Source organism: Sycon ciliatum, chromosome 9 (assembly GCF_964019385.1).
Source record: "Sycon ciliatum chromosome 9, ocSycCili1.1, whole genome shotgun sequence".
NCBI lineage: Eukaryota > Metazoa > Porifera > Calcarea > Leucosolenida > Sycettidae > Sycon > Sycon ciliatum.
This window is the reverse complement of record NC_088651.1, coordinates 26,027,127-26,046,854: the sequence shown is the minus strand read 5'-3', so window position 1 is coordinate 26,046,854 and position 19,728 is coordinate 26,027,127. Positions and strand designations below refer to the sequence as shown.

At 44.3% G+C, this 19,728-nt stretch overlaps 1 protein-coding gene across 1 annotated transcript in view; it reads right to left on the bottom strand.

The window, feature by feature from the left end:
• Positions 1-420: 420 nt before the first annotated feature.
• The window catches only part of LOC135824790 (uncharacterized), a 34,404-nt gene continuing 15,096 nt past the window's right edge, over positions 421-19,728 (bottom strand). Inside the window, exons 2-7 of the mRNA XM_065337492.1 lie at positions 15,032-15,244; positions 14,669-14,809; positions 5,873-6,004; positions 4,730-4,852; positions 3,532-4,211; positions 421-1,575 (exon numbers count right to left, since the gene is read on the bottom strand). Of these exons, the coding sequence (XP_065193564.1) occupies positions 1,138-1,575; positions 3,532-4,211; positions 4,730-4,852; positions 5,873-6,004; positions 14,669-14,809; positions 15,032-15,244 (1,727 nt within the window). The 3' untranslated portion in view covers positions 421-1,137. The remainder of the gene's footprint in view (positions 1,576-3,531; positions 4,212-4,729; positions 4,853-5,872; positions 6,005-14,668; positions 14,810-15,031; positions 15,245-19,728) is intronic.

The window sequence follows — 19,728 nt, the reverse complement described above, 5'->3', positions numbered from 1 at the left end:
CCCCACACACACACCGGCTTGTCATCAAGCGCATGTGCAATTTGATGTTCTGTTGGTACTGTTCTTGCCCATGTCATGGCACTTGTGGGTTCAGCTTTAAAATGGATATTTAAAAGATTAGTGCGCAAGGGGCACTAATCACGAGAGTACTGTATTTTTATACATGAGTCCTATGATAATAGCGTTTGAGTCATTTATGTGGTTAAACATAGTCGACTCTTCAACGTCAAGACCGGATGTGATGCTCTGCAGACTGTCTCTCAAGACCACTGCCTCCTGCCACTCTGACGTGCTTGTAAAGTGGTCATGCGAAGTGGACTTGCGGTATTGATATTGCACATGCTTTTGATTGCCACTGGGTGTATGGTTTGTATAATCCCACTTTCCGACTGATAACTCAACGCAACTCTTCTAATAGGATCAACGAGAGGCTGTGTTGATGAAGGAAATTGAGAAAGTGAATGCAGAACAATGATGAAGAATGCTGTGATTGTTGCAATGCACGTGACAAGCAGAACAGTGCATGCGTCCGTGGAAGTGTACTTGAGAATGCTTATGGTGTTTGTGCGTGTCGGGCGTGGGGGGTTATGGGTGGGTGGTGGTGGTGGTTGGGGGGGGGGGGGGGGATATGGTGCAGGACCGGTTAAGATGCATAAGTCCGGTAGTTCGTTTGGACAGAGGGTGAATATGTGATACATGTCTTGTGAAAGACTCTAAAACATGATGTGACAATAAGCGTTGTACCAAAGAGACTGCTTCGAAAACGAACTTATAAAACTTCAAAGCAATAGAAAGCACAACCTATTATTATTAATAAAGCTGAGTAATTACGCAATGTATAAAAACAAGCATTTGCCAAATGGAAGGAAGAATGAGGAACAAACTAAGTTGTCGGTAAATCGAAACATGGTCACGTTACTACTGTATATATGTTGTGTCAGATGTATCAAACGTTGGAAAAAAACAATCATCAAAAAAATGAAAGCAGGAAAAGAAAATCTGAAAACAACACTTTGATATTGTGTGAGACACCAGTATCCAAATATTGTGTAAGAAGAAGTACTTGCAGGACGACTTGAATAGCAATTATTTTTAGATGTACATGTGCATGCATGCATTGGATGAGGAAAATGGTTTTTACTCAATTCCATTGGGACACATTTCTTCAACGTGAAGACTGGACGTGATGCGTTGAGCACTGTTATGGTAGTTCCCTTCGTACATGTAACTGCCACTGTTGAGTGCTAGTTTAGTTGTGATGCGCAATGGACCTGCAGTATTGATATGACACACACCACTGATTGCTCCTGGAAGTATGGTGAAAACATTTGCACTTGCTGTAGCATGATTTGACACGCCACTTTTAATAGGACCAGGATCTTGACAGTCTGTGTTGTTGATGAGAATAGAGATAGTGAAATCTGTCCATGTTGAGGAATGATATGATCCAAACGTTGCCGTGTACATGATACGTAGCACAGTGTCTGCTCTGGTCTTGTTGTAAATTACATTCATTGGGTTAACTCTACTGGTTCCTGTTTCTTTCCGGAATGTTTTCCATGCAACAATACCGCACTGTACATACGACAGTAGAAATAAACACATACTAGTATCAAAACAAAGTCATTAGAAATGCATACTATTGTAAATGCTCATACACGGACCCGTGACTATGCCGCACAATGGCCACAATGTGCACACCCTTTAAAGATTTTAACGTGAATACTTATAATTAAACATCCTTAGCAAAAGGACGATAACGCTGACTTTTCGGGTACTCACTCCCAGCCGTGACAAAAGACGTTATCGGGTAGCTCAAAATAACGGGCCGACGTTCGTTATGGTAATTCTGCAAAAAATGCAAAAAAACGCATTGTTTTGTAACTGGCGGGAGATAAAAAGCACGTGCAGATCGAGATGAGAGTCGAGATTGCTTCCTCTTGTGCCATTTGCGAGTTTTGCCTTTCAGTTGACAATGTCTGCGTCCTCTGCTTCGTGCCTTTCACCCTCTATCTCATCTGGGAAACAAAGGGACAGTTCCACGGCCCTTCTGAGGAAGAAATACATCGGCCTTTCCCAGACGTGCTGAGGCTGTAGAACCCTTACAGTCTTCGGTTTCCAAGGACCTGGGAACAGCCTGGGAACAGCCTTGGAACCTGGGAACCTGGGGACCTGGGAACAGCGAAAACTCATTTTCGCCCTGATTTTGCTATTCCAGAGTGAAAGACCTCGCCAAGGTATTTTTTTCGGAAAGACAGCAAACTAAATCCCTGGTTCAAAATTTTGAATTTCCCGCACCTGTTTTTACTTAAACACATATCGGCATGGTTGTCACATCTACTTCGTCTCAATTAAAATTTACATTGTGCTAAGGGAAAAGTCAGCTTGAACGATCCGAAGTATGGAAAGGTTTGCGTTTACGTTTAAGTTTTTTTGCTAAGGATATCTATTATATCTAATTACACACTACGTACCCGTTGAGTCCTCTCATTGTATTGTAAAAAATATTTATCACTGAATATCAACGTTTAGCGTGCAAATTTCAACGGCATACTCATCATCAGCAGATCGTGAGTTTCACCTGTTTGCATTAAAATTGTCTTCGTAAGAGGTATACACGTAGAGGTGCACAGTAAGAACGTCGTGCACTATCTACAGGTCTCTCTCGGTTTTTTTTAAACAAAAGCACAGATTCGTATTCAGTCTCCCCAGCTCTCTTCTATCATTCACGCTGGAACTGCTGCTGCATAGCCTCAAATCTAAAGACTTGGCAACTTCCCGCCTGCCCCTGACTCTTGCGCTATACTACCACTCAGAATTTCTCACCTTGCCCCCTTATGTTCAGGCTGCTCGTTTTCGAATCATCAGTTGCCTGATGATCGTAGTAATACGTGAAACTCAGAGTCTCGACACAGCTTCCACTCTCTTTTGTGCATTCCGTTTGCATTAATTGTGTTGATTTTGCACTTAAAAAAACTTCTCCGCTGACAAATTACATAGCTTGGCGAGAATAATGTGAGGTAGGCTTGGAATCGTAAATACTCTGCTTTTCTCCATTAATAATGGCGTGGATGGCTCTGTGTATAATATGCGTACCATTTTGAAAAAATTCAATTATGTTTTGGCAGCTGTAGAGTGTAGTGGTTATGACCCTGATCCACGAATACAAATGGACAGTGTACATAAACTCTGATCCTGTGCTCGGGACCTAAGATTCATTTGCGTCTGAAAGTAGGACGTAACTCTGTTTCCGGTCCTACGGAAGACAAGTGCTCAACCTGGAAACGTAGTGAGTAGAGCATTACCTTTTCAGGGCCTCTTTCCATGGTCGGCTTGACGTGTCTATGATACCTAGACCACATGTCGGCTGAGGGCAACAAGCCCAACTAACACTTTGCTCATATTTGGAACTGTGTTTTTTCCTGTTGATTAACTGAGTGCGAAGTCATTATCCAGTATGCTATCGCACAAACCAGCATTTTCATTTTACTGTTTCGTTTGCTCTTCTATAAGAGTGCAAGACCTACTTACTGTGGTGCTCTGCTTGTGTTCCACATTAGTAAGATCGCTCCTCATCGCATCCACCTCCATGTTGAGGTGTTTCTTGGCAGTGTGCAGTTGAGATTTGGTGGCCATAGTAGAGAAAGTGGAGAGGAGATCTGACTTGGTGTCATTAACCATTGCTTTGGTAAAAATCAATGAGGCCTTGTTGTCATTCACCATTGCTTTGGTATCAATCAATGCCGCCTTGTTGTCTTTGACCATTGCTTTGGTATCGATAACCATGGCGTTGCTTGTAATCAACGCAGCCTTGATGTTTTTCACCATTGCCTTGGTCTCTTGGAGTTCGGATTTTGTTTGCTGGTGTTCGGATTTTGTTTGCTGGAGTTCGGATTTTGTTTGCTGGAGTTCGGATTTTGTTACGAGAACATCCTCTCGCAAGCGATCATTCTCCGCATTCAGTGTGCTGCGCATTTCCTGTATGGTATTGGAAATCTCCTCTTGGAATGTACTGCGGTCTGGGTTAATATTACTTGTAATCTCATCATGGTAGGCCCTGAATGCCGTGGCCATCGAATGAAATTCGTACAGAAGCCTAGACATCTGGCGATCACGCTGATCAATTTTTTTGTCCACTTGCTTGTTTTGCTGCTTTAGGTACTTCACCTCACGGCAAAGGTTGGAATCCAGAGATGACGTGCAGATATCGGCTGCAGGAGTAAGGAGAATAGCAAATGCGTATTGCCATTGAAGGCTAGTTTGTGAGGATTATTGTAGGTTAATTAGATTTATGCGTTAATGATGCAGTATATGTTTCTAGCATACCGTGTACCAATCTGTGAAAGCAGGTTAGTTTTCAAATTTAAAGATCAGAAACATATTTTCTTCTCACACATGCATAATACTACTGCATATGAACATTCCGAAAGCAACTCATCTGTACAACCCTTAGCAGCTACAGAATATATTCACCAGAACGTACCTATGATATCATTATTAAACGCTTGTTCGCGTTGACATCACCAATCAAGCTTGGCTAGTCTTCGAAGAAACCAAATGAACAAAAGAAACGAGGAATGAGCGAGGCCAATGATAATATAATTATACTGCATTTGCATTTGAATACTGAATACGATTGAACACGATTCAAGCTAGTCTCCACTGCGGACCCGTTTTCCTGTTAATGGATTCACAATAGTCAACTGAACAATACAACCTGGCACCGTACCTTGGCAGTGGAGACCATTTCCATGGTAACCATTCTTGCACGTACATGTAAACGATCCAAGAGTGTTATTACAGTTAGCATGTTCATGACAGGGTGATGGTGTGTAGGTACACTCGTTGACATCTGTAGACACAATATACAACAAAACGTTAATTGAGTATAGAGGAACAGCTTTCTGAATGTTTTCTGAATGTCTCGTAGGTTATTATCCGTAATGGGGTCAACTTTGCAGTGGACTTATACATACCATTCTGCTTCAGTGCATCTTTCTGCTGTAGATAACCTGGAAATTGTTGTTCTTAATGCTATGATATACTACCAGGTCGGATGGCCAGACTCGTATGGAGAGCCAAGGACTAAAACGAAGAGGGCCTATTGTACCAAAGCATCAGGTCATTGGATGTCACTACCACATCTGCCAGGATTATACTAATTATAATTAGGAAGACATGTACTTCAAGAAGTATATCTTAATTTGCTAAATCTTATATATTGGATTTTGGGCATATTTTTCGACTCAAAATGGGTGTGGCATGAGAATAGCAAAACGTATGTGACCAATTCTTCCTTGCTAGGTCTTAGTAGATATTGAGAGTTGAATAAGATAATTTTTTTCAAACACTAACATCTCAGGCTCATCTCCTTGCTCAATTTTACTAAGGCCTGTGCCCTATTTTTCGAATCTTATACATAGGATTTGAGAATTTATTGGACCTCGTTTTATCCTTAAAACTGGTAGTTTCATGACGGCATGTGCGATATGTCATCATGAAACCACCCCGTGCCACACCTGCAATGTTCTTCTGCACATTCACTGCTTCAGTCCTTTCCATGACAGCAGCTGAACAATTATGCTCAAATTTCCAATTATTGCTAAAAATGGGTATTCATCAGAAATATTATCGCCCTTTGAATCTAAAATGTAAACATTCATGCCTCAAACATATTGACAACTTCCATGAAAACCATTATGCCGTTATTACTGGTCGTGATGACCAAAACAACGGCATAAAAGACACACATTTTCAAATCCTATATAGGATTTTTGGCCAGCAAATTAAGAGATACATTTCGAATGATACCTATAAACTGTAATTGTAATTTTTGGTGTGCATTGTAATTGGGCGAAGTATTGTTGTTTACCTTTGCATATACGACCATCACCATAGTAACCATTAGCACATTCACAAGCAAACGATCCGTGTGTGTTCAAACATACGGCAATGGCAGGATCTGCACAATTGTTGAGTGATGCATCCGAGCACTCGTCGACATCTGCAATACAAATACAAACCAAATTGGATGTGCTTCCAGAACACAATGTCGAGGCAAATCATCCTGAAAATGTATTATACCAAGAGTACATAACCCCAAGAGTGTGCAACTGCCTGCACAACCTCTATGCTGTGCTACGACGGCAGAATTGTGGCAAGTCCAGGGCTGAGCACACTCCTACAGATGATACGGCACAAGAAGATGACGACAGTGATGGCTCCACACCAGCCCGTAGGCCGAAAAAGAAGAGTCAACAAACGGCCGACCAGAGACCAGGTAACCAAGCTGCAAATTGTGAGCTCCTGGATGATGCCTTGAGTAGTGTTATGCACCGGACAGGATCACACTACGAGGTTCTAGCCGACAACATTATTCAGGGAGCCAGGCAGGGAGCCGCTAACGCCCGCAGGCACAGCCAGGCGGTTAACGACACCTGCAGTCGCTAACAAGCCCCAACCTCGGACGTACGTACACCATTGCTACATAATGTATCCTCATTCAACAAAAATAATAGTCATGTACCGGTATATTACATTGAAAATGATAGGAAATTTCACACACACTAGTTCTTCCTTTTCTCTACATCACTAAATCTCCTAGCATCATCTTTCATACCAATGAGCAACCGAAATCTGCGATCATGTACCAACCACGACACATCCCACTTGTCCTAAGGGTTCATGAACGTATGCAGTCTCCGCTTCAAGGTCTATGCTCTAACCACACTGATCCCCAAGTACGACATCCTGTGTATAGCCGAAACATGGCTAAACAGCGCGATCTCTGACGGAGAAGTACAAATACCAGGTTATAAACTTACCAGATGTGACCGCGAAAACAGGACTGGAGGCGGTGTATGTATCTACTACAAATCATCACTTCCCATCACGCCACAGCCAAATCTCCGCCTAGACGGCGTCGAAGCCGTCTGGATACTGCTGCGATCGAAGTCCCAGAAGCACCTGTTCGGATGTGTATATCGTCCCCCGCAGGAGCCTGTCGCGTACCTGACTCTCCTGGACTCTGCCTTCCATAGAGCGTCTCTGGTGACAACATCAATGACCGTTGTAGGAGACTTCAATGTGGACATGTTCCGAGGCCAGAGAATGGCGCAACGTCATCACCTTGAAGATGTCGCATATGCTTACAGCCTCACAAACCACGTGCTCTCCCGGACAAGGATTACACCTCTCTGTCCCCAAGGTAGCACCATAGATTTAGTCCTTTCTACAGAGAACTCAGTGTCAACGTGCACGGTTGTTCCGTCCACCATAAGTGACCACTTTACCGTCCGTGCTACGATGACCTTTGCTGTACAGACGAAGAAGTGTGTGCGTGCTCCACCAACACGTAAGCTGCACAAAATCGATATTCCGCTATTTCGCGAGGACCTTAAATATTGCTTTGCGCAAGACATCCCCTCTGATGCCGATGTCGACACTAACTGGGAGCTCTGGCACGATCGGTTTATGACTGTGTTGGACACACATGCCCCGCTTGTACAAGGGGCAATGAAATCTGCAGAACCTGTGCCTTGGTCAAACCGCGACATTTATCAGTTGGACAAGAAGAAGAAAAGGTATCATCGCCTTTGGCTGGCCGACAAAGGAAATGTTCAACTCCACCAGCAGTACCGGAAGGGTCGAACTCAGGCAACGAACATGTATCGCCGTTGTAGGAATGAGTACTTCGCACGACAATGCCAAGAACATTCCAGAAACCCCCGCTAGATTTGGAAAGTCATCAATACCGTCACCGGACGCGGGAAGCACAAAACCGAACCAACCTGCAACATCGAAGAGGTAGCCAACGTGTTTCATGACATTGTGACGGATCCAAAGCGCCCATCATGCCTAGCCTCTCCCGTCGGCCCACTTCCATCGGATAGCCTGCACACGTTCCAGCCAGCCTCTTGTTCCGTAATCTACCGTCTACTAAGTCGTCAACCATGCGAAAGCAACGGGCAGCGACGGTGTCCCAGGATTCCTCCTGAAGTCCTGTGCTGAGGTCCTCACACCATCTGTCACCACACTCTTCAACCTGTCACTGAAATCTGGTGCAGTGCCTGCCGGTTTCAAGTTGGCGGCTGTAAGCCCGCTGTTTAAGTCTGGGGATCCGTCTCAGCCGACAAACTATAGGCCAGGGTCGCTACTTCCGATTTTGTCAGAGTTGCTGGAAAAGCTGGTCCAGCGGCAGCTTGTACGGCACCTCGACCACACCGACGCTATCCCGGAAACTCAGTTTGCATTTCGCCGGCAGCACTCGACGGGTGATGCACTAGCCTTACTGGTTGATGGCGGCTGCAAATGGCTCGCGACAAGAAGGACTCCTCTGGAGTGTGCTTCCTTGACATGTCGAAGGCCTTCGACAAAGTGCGGCATGCAATTATGATCCAGGACTGCTTTGAAATTGGAGTTGGTGGTACGGTGATGAAATGGCTCGTTAGCTACCTTAAAAACCGGACACAAGTCCGCATCGGTAGCGAACTGAGCAACATCACAGTATGCACAAGTGGAGTACCCCGGGATCTGTATTGGGGCCCATGTTCAATATATACACCCGAGCGCTAGCTGCAGTAGCTCACCCGACCCCTAGCATACAATTTGCTGACGATATTGCACTGTACCAAAGTGGTTCCAACACGGCAACTATTTCACTGGGACTCTCGTCATCCGTCACTGCGCTGGCCGACTGGCTCGAAAACCGCGGCCTGATATTGAATGAACGCAAAAGTCAAGTTCTGTCCATCTGTGGGAAGGGATGCGCAAACCAGTATCGCTGTAAATTGCCATCAGACCCGCTTACCTGCTTGTACTGCGGCCAAGTACTTGGGTTTAACCGTCACCGAGTAACTGACCTGGGACCACCATATCCACGATGTTACAGCGAAGGTGAACAGGAAAGTCGGAGCATTGTGGCGAGCCCGGCGATCCCTTTCCCAGAAGGCCAGGGTCCAATACCTAAAATCTGTTGTGTTGGCCGACCTATTATATGGAAGTGTGGCCTATAGAACATCCCTCTCAGCTTTCGCTCTAGGGAAACTCCGACGTCTTCAGAACCGTGCCATCCGCGCTGTGTTCAGCCTACCACCCACATCTTCGGTAAGCCACCAAAGGGAGAGCATATCCCTCCGCAAAATCGTGGAGACACAACACCACCGACTCCTCGATCTCATCTGGCGCGGCCTGAACGGCCAATGTTGTACAGCGCTTTCAAAGCAGCTGACGCCCGCAACCACGGCCCCAACTCGACATCAAGCCAACGCCGGGCTCATTCTCCCGTTGGCCAGGACGAATACAGGCACTCGCCGACTGTTCTTCCGTGGACCTGCGCTGTGGAACACTCTGCCAGCCAGTGTACGTTCCTGCAAAGCCGTGGCCGATTTCGCAGCAGCCGTGTACCCGTACACTCTCAGGCCATAAACGTTTTTAAAAGAAGAGAAACAGTGACATGCACCCCCCCCCCCACACACACACACGGACAGTATGTAGAGGCATATAACGAACGGTCTTTTCCTGTTAGCTCTGTCCAATACATGAGATAAAACGTCTTTCTTGTTGTTTTTCCTTCTCCATGTACATGTAGCTGCTTCCAGCATGGTAAACGACAGTACCATGGCCTTTTCAGATTTTCATTGTACCTATTTGTAGTACCTACGAGGGATCAGTATTTTCCACTTGAAATAACATCCACCCCAATGCCTCATTCTTAGCATTGTTTTATTCGCTTCCATGTAGTTGGGCTTATTGCCCGTTTGGTATTGCGAATTCAAATAAAAAACAACAACAACAACAACAACAACTTCACATCACGTGACATGGTTCAAAATGTTATGCTGGCAAACAGTGCAAAGTGACCACAAGAGAGTTGCACCCAAAGCTGGGCTGCGTACAACCCTGTATCTATCATGCACAGAGTGCAAATAATGTGTACGGATTCATCACGTGATGTGAAGTTCTGCCGTCGCAGAGTAACGCAGACACCTTAGCTGGAGTTGCACACTCTTGGGGTTATGTACTCTTGACTATACCCGTAGCTATACAAAATACGTTAGTTTTATGCCTGGCACTACCCCGTACCTGTCCCGTACCGTACCATCAAAGACAGCTGGCCACAATATTCAGGCTGCGTTTACACGACAACGATTGAAAACGATTTGCGTTTACACGACAACGAAATAGGACCTAAACGGAACGAAATCGTTGCGATTACTACTATCGTTTACACGACAACGCCCGAAAACGATACCTAAACGGAACGAAATGAAAACGCACTTCAAAGTGTTTTGAAACGTTTTCAAAACGTTTTCAAAACGTTTTCGTTCTCGTGTAAACGGTGAAAACAGTGAAAACGATTGGAAACGGAGCGCGGTCATGGAAACCATTCCGCGCGGGACTATATTTCGCGGGAAATACCTGACCTTTGCGACCACCAGCGCGTACCAACTCCAACTAACGTGTTACTTCCCGCCCTTGCGCCAAGCCAGCACGTACTAACTCCAGCCTGCTCGCCCGTTTTCCGTTTTCGTGTGAACGGTTCAAAACGATTTGCCGTTCTCGTTTAAACGGTTTGAAAACGATTCGAGGCCAGCCCGTTTTCGTTCCGTTTCGTTTCGTTTCGTCTCCGTGTAAACGCAGCCTTAAATAGAGCTTTCAAATACAACATCACAACGTGAAGCAACTTGGAAGAATGAGTATGTATGCGAAGTGTATCGGGGGAATGCGTGCAGGGCGATAGTGCGGGTTTGAATCCTAGGTTATGTCATGACAAAAAAGGAGAATATTTTTTATAACACCGCTATGCTTTTTTTGCCTAGGTCATCAAGGTGGTAGACGGTGTCGTATTACCCTTTGAATGCAAAGAGAAAGTGTATTTATTTCGCTCCAGGGCCCTACGCTATGCTTTTTCCCTAGCTCATCATGCATGTTATATAACCCAATACATTTTTCAATGGACTTTATGCCATTTGTACAGATCCACGAAATCCCGTAGAACTCCGTAGATCCGGTAAGATGTTAAATGTGCAGGACCCTATTGTGTTTTCTGCTATTTCCACTAAGGAATGGGGCCTGAAGGCATTTCATACGAAAACCATTTTCTGACAAAGATCTAGCTAGTCATAAGTTCTAACCAAAGTGAAGAAGCTGGAGAAGCTATTGCTGGTCATTGAATTACTGTATAGCAGGAAATTTTCGGACGGAAATATTTTCGGACAAAGCCGAATTTCGACCTTTCGAACGGATTTTATTTTCGTACAGTGCTGCATGCTAAATGCACGTGTTCGCAATTTCGCATGCGATACGCATGTATAGTGTACATAACTTCACAGGAACAAATTTTAGTACGGAATTAATTTTAGTACAAAAGAGGCCGTGTACGAAATCGTACGAAAATAAATTCCGTCCGAAAATTTCCTGCTATACAGTATGACGCTAAAAAGGTCAAATGCGCATGCATAGCACACAATGAAAACGATACCGGGCTACGGGATTCTACGGGATTTCTTGGATCGGTACGAATGGCATAAGGTCGATTACTTTTGCCTAACTCATGTTCAAACTGATTGAAACGTTTTTGCAATACAATGATGTAGCCAATCAAATGAAAAAAACATTTCCATCAGTTCTAATAACATGGATGTGACCTAGGCCAAAAACCATCGCCCTGAGCTTTCAAGCTCTCTCGTTACGATGTGTGTGACCCATGGACATACTTTGTGCCATTAAGGAGCCATTCCAGCAGTTTTGAGAATGGCTTTCTGTGCTACTTAGGGCCTGGCCAGACTCCGGCAAAATCGAATTAATACTGTGATTATAATCCGAATCTCCATAGTAATTTGCTGCCAGAGCGGCAAAATCGAGAGTTGTCGTTCCAATTAAACGCAAGGACGGACCACGGTTTTCCGCTCCAAACAGGAGTTTGACGCTGATACGCCATTGACGCTGATATTCACTGATTTTTTCATCCCGATATCCAGGAGCTAATTGGCCACGGACAACAGCAAAACTCACAAGGATGGTTGGAAGGTTTGCACTGAAGGTGTTGTCGATCCCTGAGGTGAAGGAATTTGACTTCGTTCGTGGAGATCACCACTTGACGCTCGAAATGAAGTTTGAATTTTCATTCTCCCCACATGTGTAATGTGATCGCGATCCTAATCCCGGACGCTCTTCTTTTTTCGCCAGGCCCCGAAAATTTGCCTCGGTCTGACCACGCCCTCAACTCAGGCATACCGAACGCGCGCGATCAGTGCCTCTGTGGCACTGTTTTTGCAATGTCCATCACAGATGGGAAAACAATATTCAAGAGAGGGCACTACTTTTTCAATGCTGGTACATTTACGTCATCCAGCAAAAAAAAAAAATAAAGGCAAAGACCAACACAGACTAAACTTTACTTTAACCCTCATTCCGGGTTGAAGGGTCCACACGGACCCCAGGGGTATGATTTTTGAAATAATTTTATTTTGATGCATCACATCTCACTGAAACTTCATGTATTCTCCAACAATACAATAACCGAGATCAATTAAATAATAGTCTGGGTTAGAGGTTCATGATGGTTTTCACTTCTGTAGCGGAAAATGCGGGCTGGGTCCAAATGGATCCCAGGAACATAGAAAACAGGGAAGTGCAACAATTGTGATAGTTTTGGTATTTATCTCCACTGTCACCGAATACATGGATGACATCCACTGAAGTATGTGGCCCTGCAAAAAAATGTTCTTCTACAGCCAGAATCCCTCATTCCATGTTGACTTTTTTCCTACGTTCCCAGTATATTGGGGTCTTTTTGGACCCCAGGAACGTTTTGGGTGGTACTCTTGCAAACTTGCAAAATAATCCCGATGAACTTAAGAGCTGTCAACGAATGCAGTTTGGTCAAAGCATTGGTCTATGGGAAGGTTACACGGCAAAAAGTACATAAAATGGAGAGTTTGCAAGAATACAGTACCACCAAAACTTTCCTGGGGTCCAAAAGGACCCCAATATACTGGGAACGTAGGAAAAAAGTCAACATTGTTCATATCTGCTTTGTAAGACCCGGCACCCTCCTGAGTGGGAAACCCCGAAGCAGATTCTTAATCGTACTTGTGACTGGTCATCCCTGAAGTGGCGTCGTCAGATTCTGTCCTTGCTGTATTTTCATCATGTCTTTTACCAGTTTCCATCTTTGCTAATTCGTTTCAAATTCAATGTATCCCTTAGTTGTCGTCACCCTTCCTCTATAGTTTTACCTCGTTCTGGCGCCCATTTCCTTAAATCCCCTCTCCTCAGTTTATCTGTGGAATGGAACAAACTTCCAGAACACATCCGCTGCGTTCAGTCCTCTGTCAATTTTCGCATTGCTCTAAAGGCTCATTACTCTCAGCATAGATATTCCCTGACTGGAATTCCGAACTTTTCCGTTTGAGAAATTTTTTTTTCTTGAAATTAATCCTTGCTGGGTTTTTTTCATCTAAATGTCCCGCTATTATCTGCAGAGATGATTTCTTGCCTCGTCGATTTCTTTCCTGCTTTTATACCTCGATCTTTAGCCTACTTGTTTCCCTTCTTCCCATGCTTCATCTTCCACTCTCCTCTCCCCCATTTCCCCATTTTTCTTGCGATATTTATGTGGGAGACTTCCGTGATAAGCATCCATTTGCTTTTGGAGAATCCTTTTAAATAAATACAATACAATACAATACATGGAATGAGGGCTAAACTACATGTGTCACGACTCAACAGAAAGGGCGCCAAGGACTGAGGTTTGGATCCTGAAACGACCAGTGCAATGATACAGACAAGAACATTACCAAAAGAACACCAAACGAGCACATGCGCTTGATTGGGGGGGGGGGGGGATGCACCGTCAACAGAGGGCTCTTATTTTTCATTGGCTCTTAGAGACTGGGGCACTATTTAAGAAAGGGCTCTAATCGCCCGAGTATGGTAAGTGAAGAATACAGGCATAATCGATCAGTAGAACTACATTAAACGTTGAACATGTAAAGGTATGAACAAGAAAGCCCCTGCGGATTAACATAATTTCAAATCAAGCCGCTGCATAAGGGTTAATTGTGGAAATATTTGAAGGTGCTTGATGTAAAGTTATTGGGTTTCCCGGAACCCATCAGGAATTACTAATGTTACCTCCCTTGTAATGTAACTTATCCCTTTGTTTTAAAATTGGTTATGAGTGTTTTATTTCATTTGAGGAGAATGTCCGAAAATTGGGTCATGGATTTCGGAGTCCTTATTGTTGATCATGGTGAACTTGACATCTCTACTTTATCTTTCCCTGATTACTAATGTCCAGATGTATTTTAATATATCAATAAATAGAACTACCGTAATTATGCCGTCATCACCTTCCATCAACTAAGTCAAATGTTTCCTGAATCTATTGGCTAGTTTTTGTTGTTGTATTGTATTTTATTAATTTACTTTGGGATTCCGAACAGACCCTAGGGTCTTCTTACAGGGTGTCATGTCATTATGCATCGTGACCGAAACTTGACTTCGTTGATGCATGGTGATGACGGCCGAGTTAGTTCTATTTATAGCCATAATGAAAATGTTTGCCTGCGCATGCGCGGGGTGCATCCAAATGCATTGCGTTAAGAATTATTAAAAACCTTTAAATCCCCCGAAGCCACGCTTTAAAAGATTTTTTACTAACCAGACTGACACTGTTGGCCTCTTAGACCGAGTGGACATACACATGTGGGTTTGGCATGCCTAGAATGATGCCGACAAGTGCCACCTTCACCACAAGGAGGTGTCACAGATGCTAAGTCCGTAGGGCAACTTGCATTGCGAGCTGAGGAACAAAAGAAAAGAGGACATTGCCAATGAACGTCTACGCAGCACACAGCCAATGCGCTTTGTACAAGCAAACAAAACCAAATCTTTGAATTAGATCCATGCTCAACTATCGGGTTTGGATAACTTTACATGAATTCAATGGCTGGAAAATTAACAAAATAGTATATTGCAGTAACATAGTAGTAGAAAACAACAGTTGGAATTTACTTTGACATACCGACACAGATTTTCAGATTATTCACCAGCCTGGAATTGAAAGCGAGTAGCAACTCCAGTACGATATCCCCGAGTGTAGATATTTTCATCTCGTCCAGCTTAAGTTTGACGACTCCCGCCGAAGCCGCGTAAGTCTGCGCCTCTGTAGGACTAGCACCTGCCAATATCAGCCATTGCACAAGGCAGTTGTATGGTGGAGACGAGGTGGGTTCAACTAAATTCACATTGTCACAGAGGAGATAGAAAGGAACCAAAGTCTGCAGAAATTGATTTCAGGACCCCTAAAAAAACGGTGCTATCAATGTAAATACCTATGCAGCAATTTGATAAAAGCTTTTTGTACAGACCTAGCTGGTTCTGCAGAGTATCTGCTCCTTCTGAACTTTTCTGCTGAATTCTGCTCATTCTACTCCTTTTCTAAAATAAACCATATTCTGCTCGAAAATATGGAGGCATTATCCGCCAGGGCCTATATTCAACATATTCCGCGAAAATAAAAGTATCCTGCAAAAGAATAGGAATGTAAACAACATGTGAAAACATAACATTTCATGCTACTAACACAACCTGTGACTAAAATAAACATAAGATCAACCCCAAAACATTTCTTGCAGGTTTACTTTCGTACAGTTTGCGACTTTGTGTTCCTCCACCCACCTAGCATCTTCTAAATATCCTCAACCTTTGTTCTGTCCGAGATCGTGTATATACATTCATTGTTTCGTCACGTCGTCATGGATCAGCTTATGCGAAGGCTAACCAACCTTGTAATATAATGTTGAGTGGTGCTTGATTGTCTAATCCAAAAACCGGATTTAAAGGGTTTTTTATTTTTTTATTTCATCTTCCCGTGACAAGGCAATATAGGCCAATATGGAGGGAAGGAGCGATAGCCAGCCATGGCAGTACGCAAAAATGCAACAAAAATTACAAATTACTGGAGGCAATAACCTTCACAGGGCGAGGCAAAGATAACACAATCTGGATGTAGAATTAGCAGTTATTAGAACTTGAGCTTCCTGTTGGTCTTGAAATCATTTAACGTGCAACACGAGTTTACTGATAAAAGCAGGGCCAGCCAGAGAGAATAGGCAGCGAAAAACGGAGATCTGGTATCAGCTGATGTTCGGGCTTTAGCGAACGTACAGGGATTGCTTTCATTGCGTGTAGGATGAGTGGGAAGAAATTACAGTATATTTACGCATGTGTGGCGGGAAATTGTCAAGACAAATAGAATGAACAACAATACACAGTTTTCGATCTGCTTGACTAGAGATGGGGAAGGTGTTAAACATATCATACAGCTCGGCAGAAGGAAAGTATGATGGTTTTGCGGAAAAGAACTTTCAATATCTTGTTATTGTGTACTTCCAGGGTACTCATTAACGATTTACTTCGTAGGCATAGGCAGGAGGTGGAGCAATAGAGAAAAATGGGGAGAATATAGCAATGATAAAAAAGCGAATGCATTCATGCGGTAGGTGGTAGCATTAAGACACGAGGTAGCCGTCGGCTTTACTGACTTTGCTAGAGATATATTCGACATGTCTACTAGACGATAAGTCTGAGTCAATGACCAAACCAAGATGCTTGTGTTGCTTTACCTCTGTGAGATCTGTGAGGAATCCGGGAAGTGAGTATGCAGGGGTTGGCGCTACGTTCGGAAGAAATAATATCTTAATATTGGCGATATTTGGTCTTAATCTCGAGGTAGTCATCCACTGATGGACTTTGTTGATACCGCGCTGGAGTCTGTCTCGCAGCCTGTCTAGACTATCATTGAACCGGAGCAGTGCAGTATCTTCAGCAAATAAGGACACACCTTCAACATGACTGGGAAGATCATTAAGAGAGCATGTCTGAGAAAACCAGAACATATGTGCAAGTCGATCTCTCAGATTTCGCTCAAAGTTTGCAGGTAGGTTTGCTTTGGGGTGTAGATCGACATTCCAAAGCCCGCGCAAAATCCTTCGAAGGGAACCATGAAATTGGCATATCCCTAAATATTGGCCCAATATTGGCACGATTTATGGGTCTACAAACGAGCCACGGCACAGCGTACAAGAACAAGCTACGAACAAAACTCCATCAAGCCAACATTACCTCACCTTAGACGAGTTCTTGGGGCAGCACCACTTAGCCACGCCAGCATCCCAGAAGACGAGGGCAATCATTCCTTGACGCCACAAATTATCGTCTTGAAAATAGCCAAATTACAAGCGCTGATAAAACAGCGAGCTACGTCCTCAATTAGCAAACACTATACACCGGCAGATAGTAGAACACCTCTTCTAGCACTGAGAATATGTCCCCCATCATCCTTTTTGGGTTTTCTTGAAATAAACAATTTTGAATTTTTCCACTCGACCATTCTGAAATACGTCCAAACTCATACCTGCGCAGGAAAGCTCGTCCCTCCGCGACGTCTAGTCAGCAATTTCTACTCCAACACCACTCTCAACGCTGCAGAACACAGTGTATTGTTGACTCCCACAAGGAAAAGCAGCGGTGATCACTTGTCACTCCAAACGACAAGCTTCTCCTTGCGCCACCAACATTTTTCGGTGCAACAGTTGATGCAAAAGTGAATGAAATTTTGCGTGTAGTTTTTGGATTTTACTGCAAGAGGAATGATGAAATCACGTGTCTCGTGACGTAGAATAATGCTTTCTGGTGCACGACACAATGCACACGATCACGATCGTTCCTGAGGCGCTATTCGAAACGGACCATGAGGGAGGAGGTAAGACGCATTATATTTCTTGCATGCTCTGCTCAGAACCTGCAGAAGCTATCGTTATAGCGCTAGCAGTATTGCATTGGCAAGAATTCTTTGATATAATCCTCTTGCAGTGAGAACAGGGATGCATTTTTTCACACTAACCTCGCTCATCCCGAACATGTTTCAACAGGAACTACGGCTAGTTTACATGCTGATGATTCACGTAGATCTGCAAGAGCAAGGAATGACCGTGGTCCATGCCATCAAGGTTGCTTGGAGTTGACCAGCGCGCGGCCTACACTGCACTGGTTGCATGGCCATGGGGTATGTGGCGCGACCACATGGCAGATTTCTTACGTCATGAACAACGTGATTTGGGCCTACTCGCCCTAGTCTCTGTGCAGCATGTTGAGGGAAAGTCCCGGCTGGAAGGACTACAACACGACATGCGTGCTCTTCAGCTGGACATCAAGATGCACTCTATCCGATCTAGATCACCGGGTGATCTGTGTAATGCAGGTGCGCTTGATCAAGGTGACTCGGAACCACTGCTGAACCGTGATCTACGAGACCTGGCATTCTTGTGTCACAAGGCACGTGATTTCATTATTCCTCTTGCAGTAAAATCCAAAAACTACACCCAAAAATTCAGTCACTTTTGCATCAATTGTTGCACCGAAAAATGTTGGTGGCGCAAGGAGAAGCTTGTCGTTTGGAGTGACAAGTGATCACCGCTGCTTTTCCTTGTCAGAGTCAACAATACACATTGTTCTGCAGCGTTGGGAGTGGTGTTGGAGTAGAAATTGCTGACTAGACGTCGCGAAGGGGCGAGCTTTCCTGCGCAGGTGTGAGTTTGGACGTATTTCAGAATGGTCGAGTGGAAAAATTCAAAATTGTTTATTTCAAGAAAACCCAAAAAGGATGATGGGGGACATGTCCTCAGTGCTAGAAGAGGTGTTCTACTATCTGCCGGTGTATAGTGTTTGCTAATTGAGGACGAAGCTCGCTGTTTTATCAGCGCTTGTAATTTGGCTATTTTCAAGACGATAATATGTGGCGTCAAGGAATGATTGCCCTCGTCATCTGGGATGCTGGCGTGGCTAAGTGGTGCTGCCCAAAGAACTCTTCTAAGGTGAGGTATTGTTAGCTTGATGGAGTTTTGTTCGTAGCTTGTTCTTGTACGCTGTGCCGTGGCTCGTTTATTGACCCATAAATCGAGCCAATATTGGGCCAATATTTAGGGGTATGCCAATTTCATGGTTCCCTTCAAAAGATTTTGCGAGGGCTTTGGAATGTCGATCTACACCCCAAAGCAAACCTACCTACACAATTTGAGCGAAATCTGAAAGACCGACTTGCACATATGTTCTGGTTTCTTCAGACATGCTCTCTTAATATGCACTAGGAAAAGAAAAGGCCCTAGGATGGATCCCTGGGGCAATCCGGATAGAACAGGTGAAGCATCTGAGAGAAGTCCGCCTACAAAGACAACTTGCGTTCTGCCGGATAGGTAGCCTGTAATCCACTCCAGCGCTGCGCCACACTCACCGAAAACCTTGAAAGGTTTAGCTAGTATTCTCGAATTATCAGACAGGGGTGCCTTGTCCTGGCCGGCTGTACTACCCATCAGGAGGCATGGTTTCCGTTTGTCAAGAAGAGGCTTCCATGACGCTGTGGCTTCACGATATGGCTGGCATTTGCAGTGTACGCCTGCGTCCTGTATGCGGACATGAGTTTTCGGTCGAGCATCAACTTTGTTGTAGTCGTGGGGGGGGGTCCTACCCTACAGCATAATGAAGTTGATGATCACCTGGCCGAAAAGCTCACAATGGGATGTTCCGCGGTTGGTACGGAACCAACGCTCGCACCTATAGCTGGCGAGCGTTTTCGTTTTCGAAGATCAACCAGTACGGGAGATGTGGGAGTGAACCCACCACAGTGAATAAAACAATTATAAGAAGAAAAGCAATGGTCAA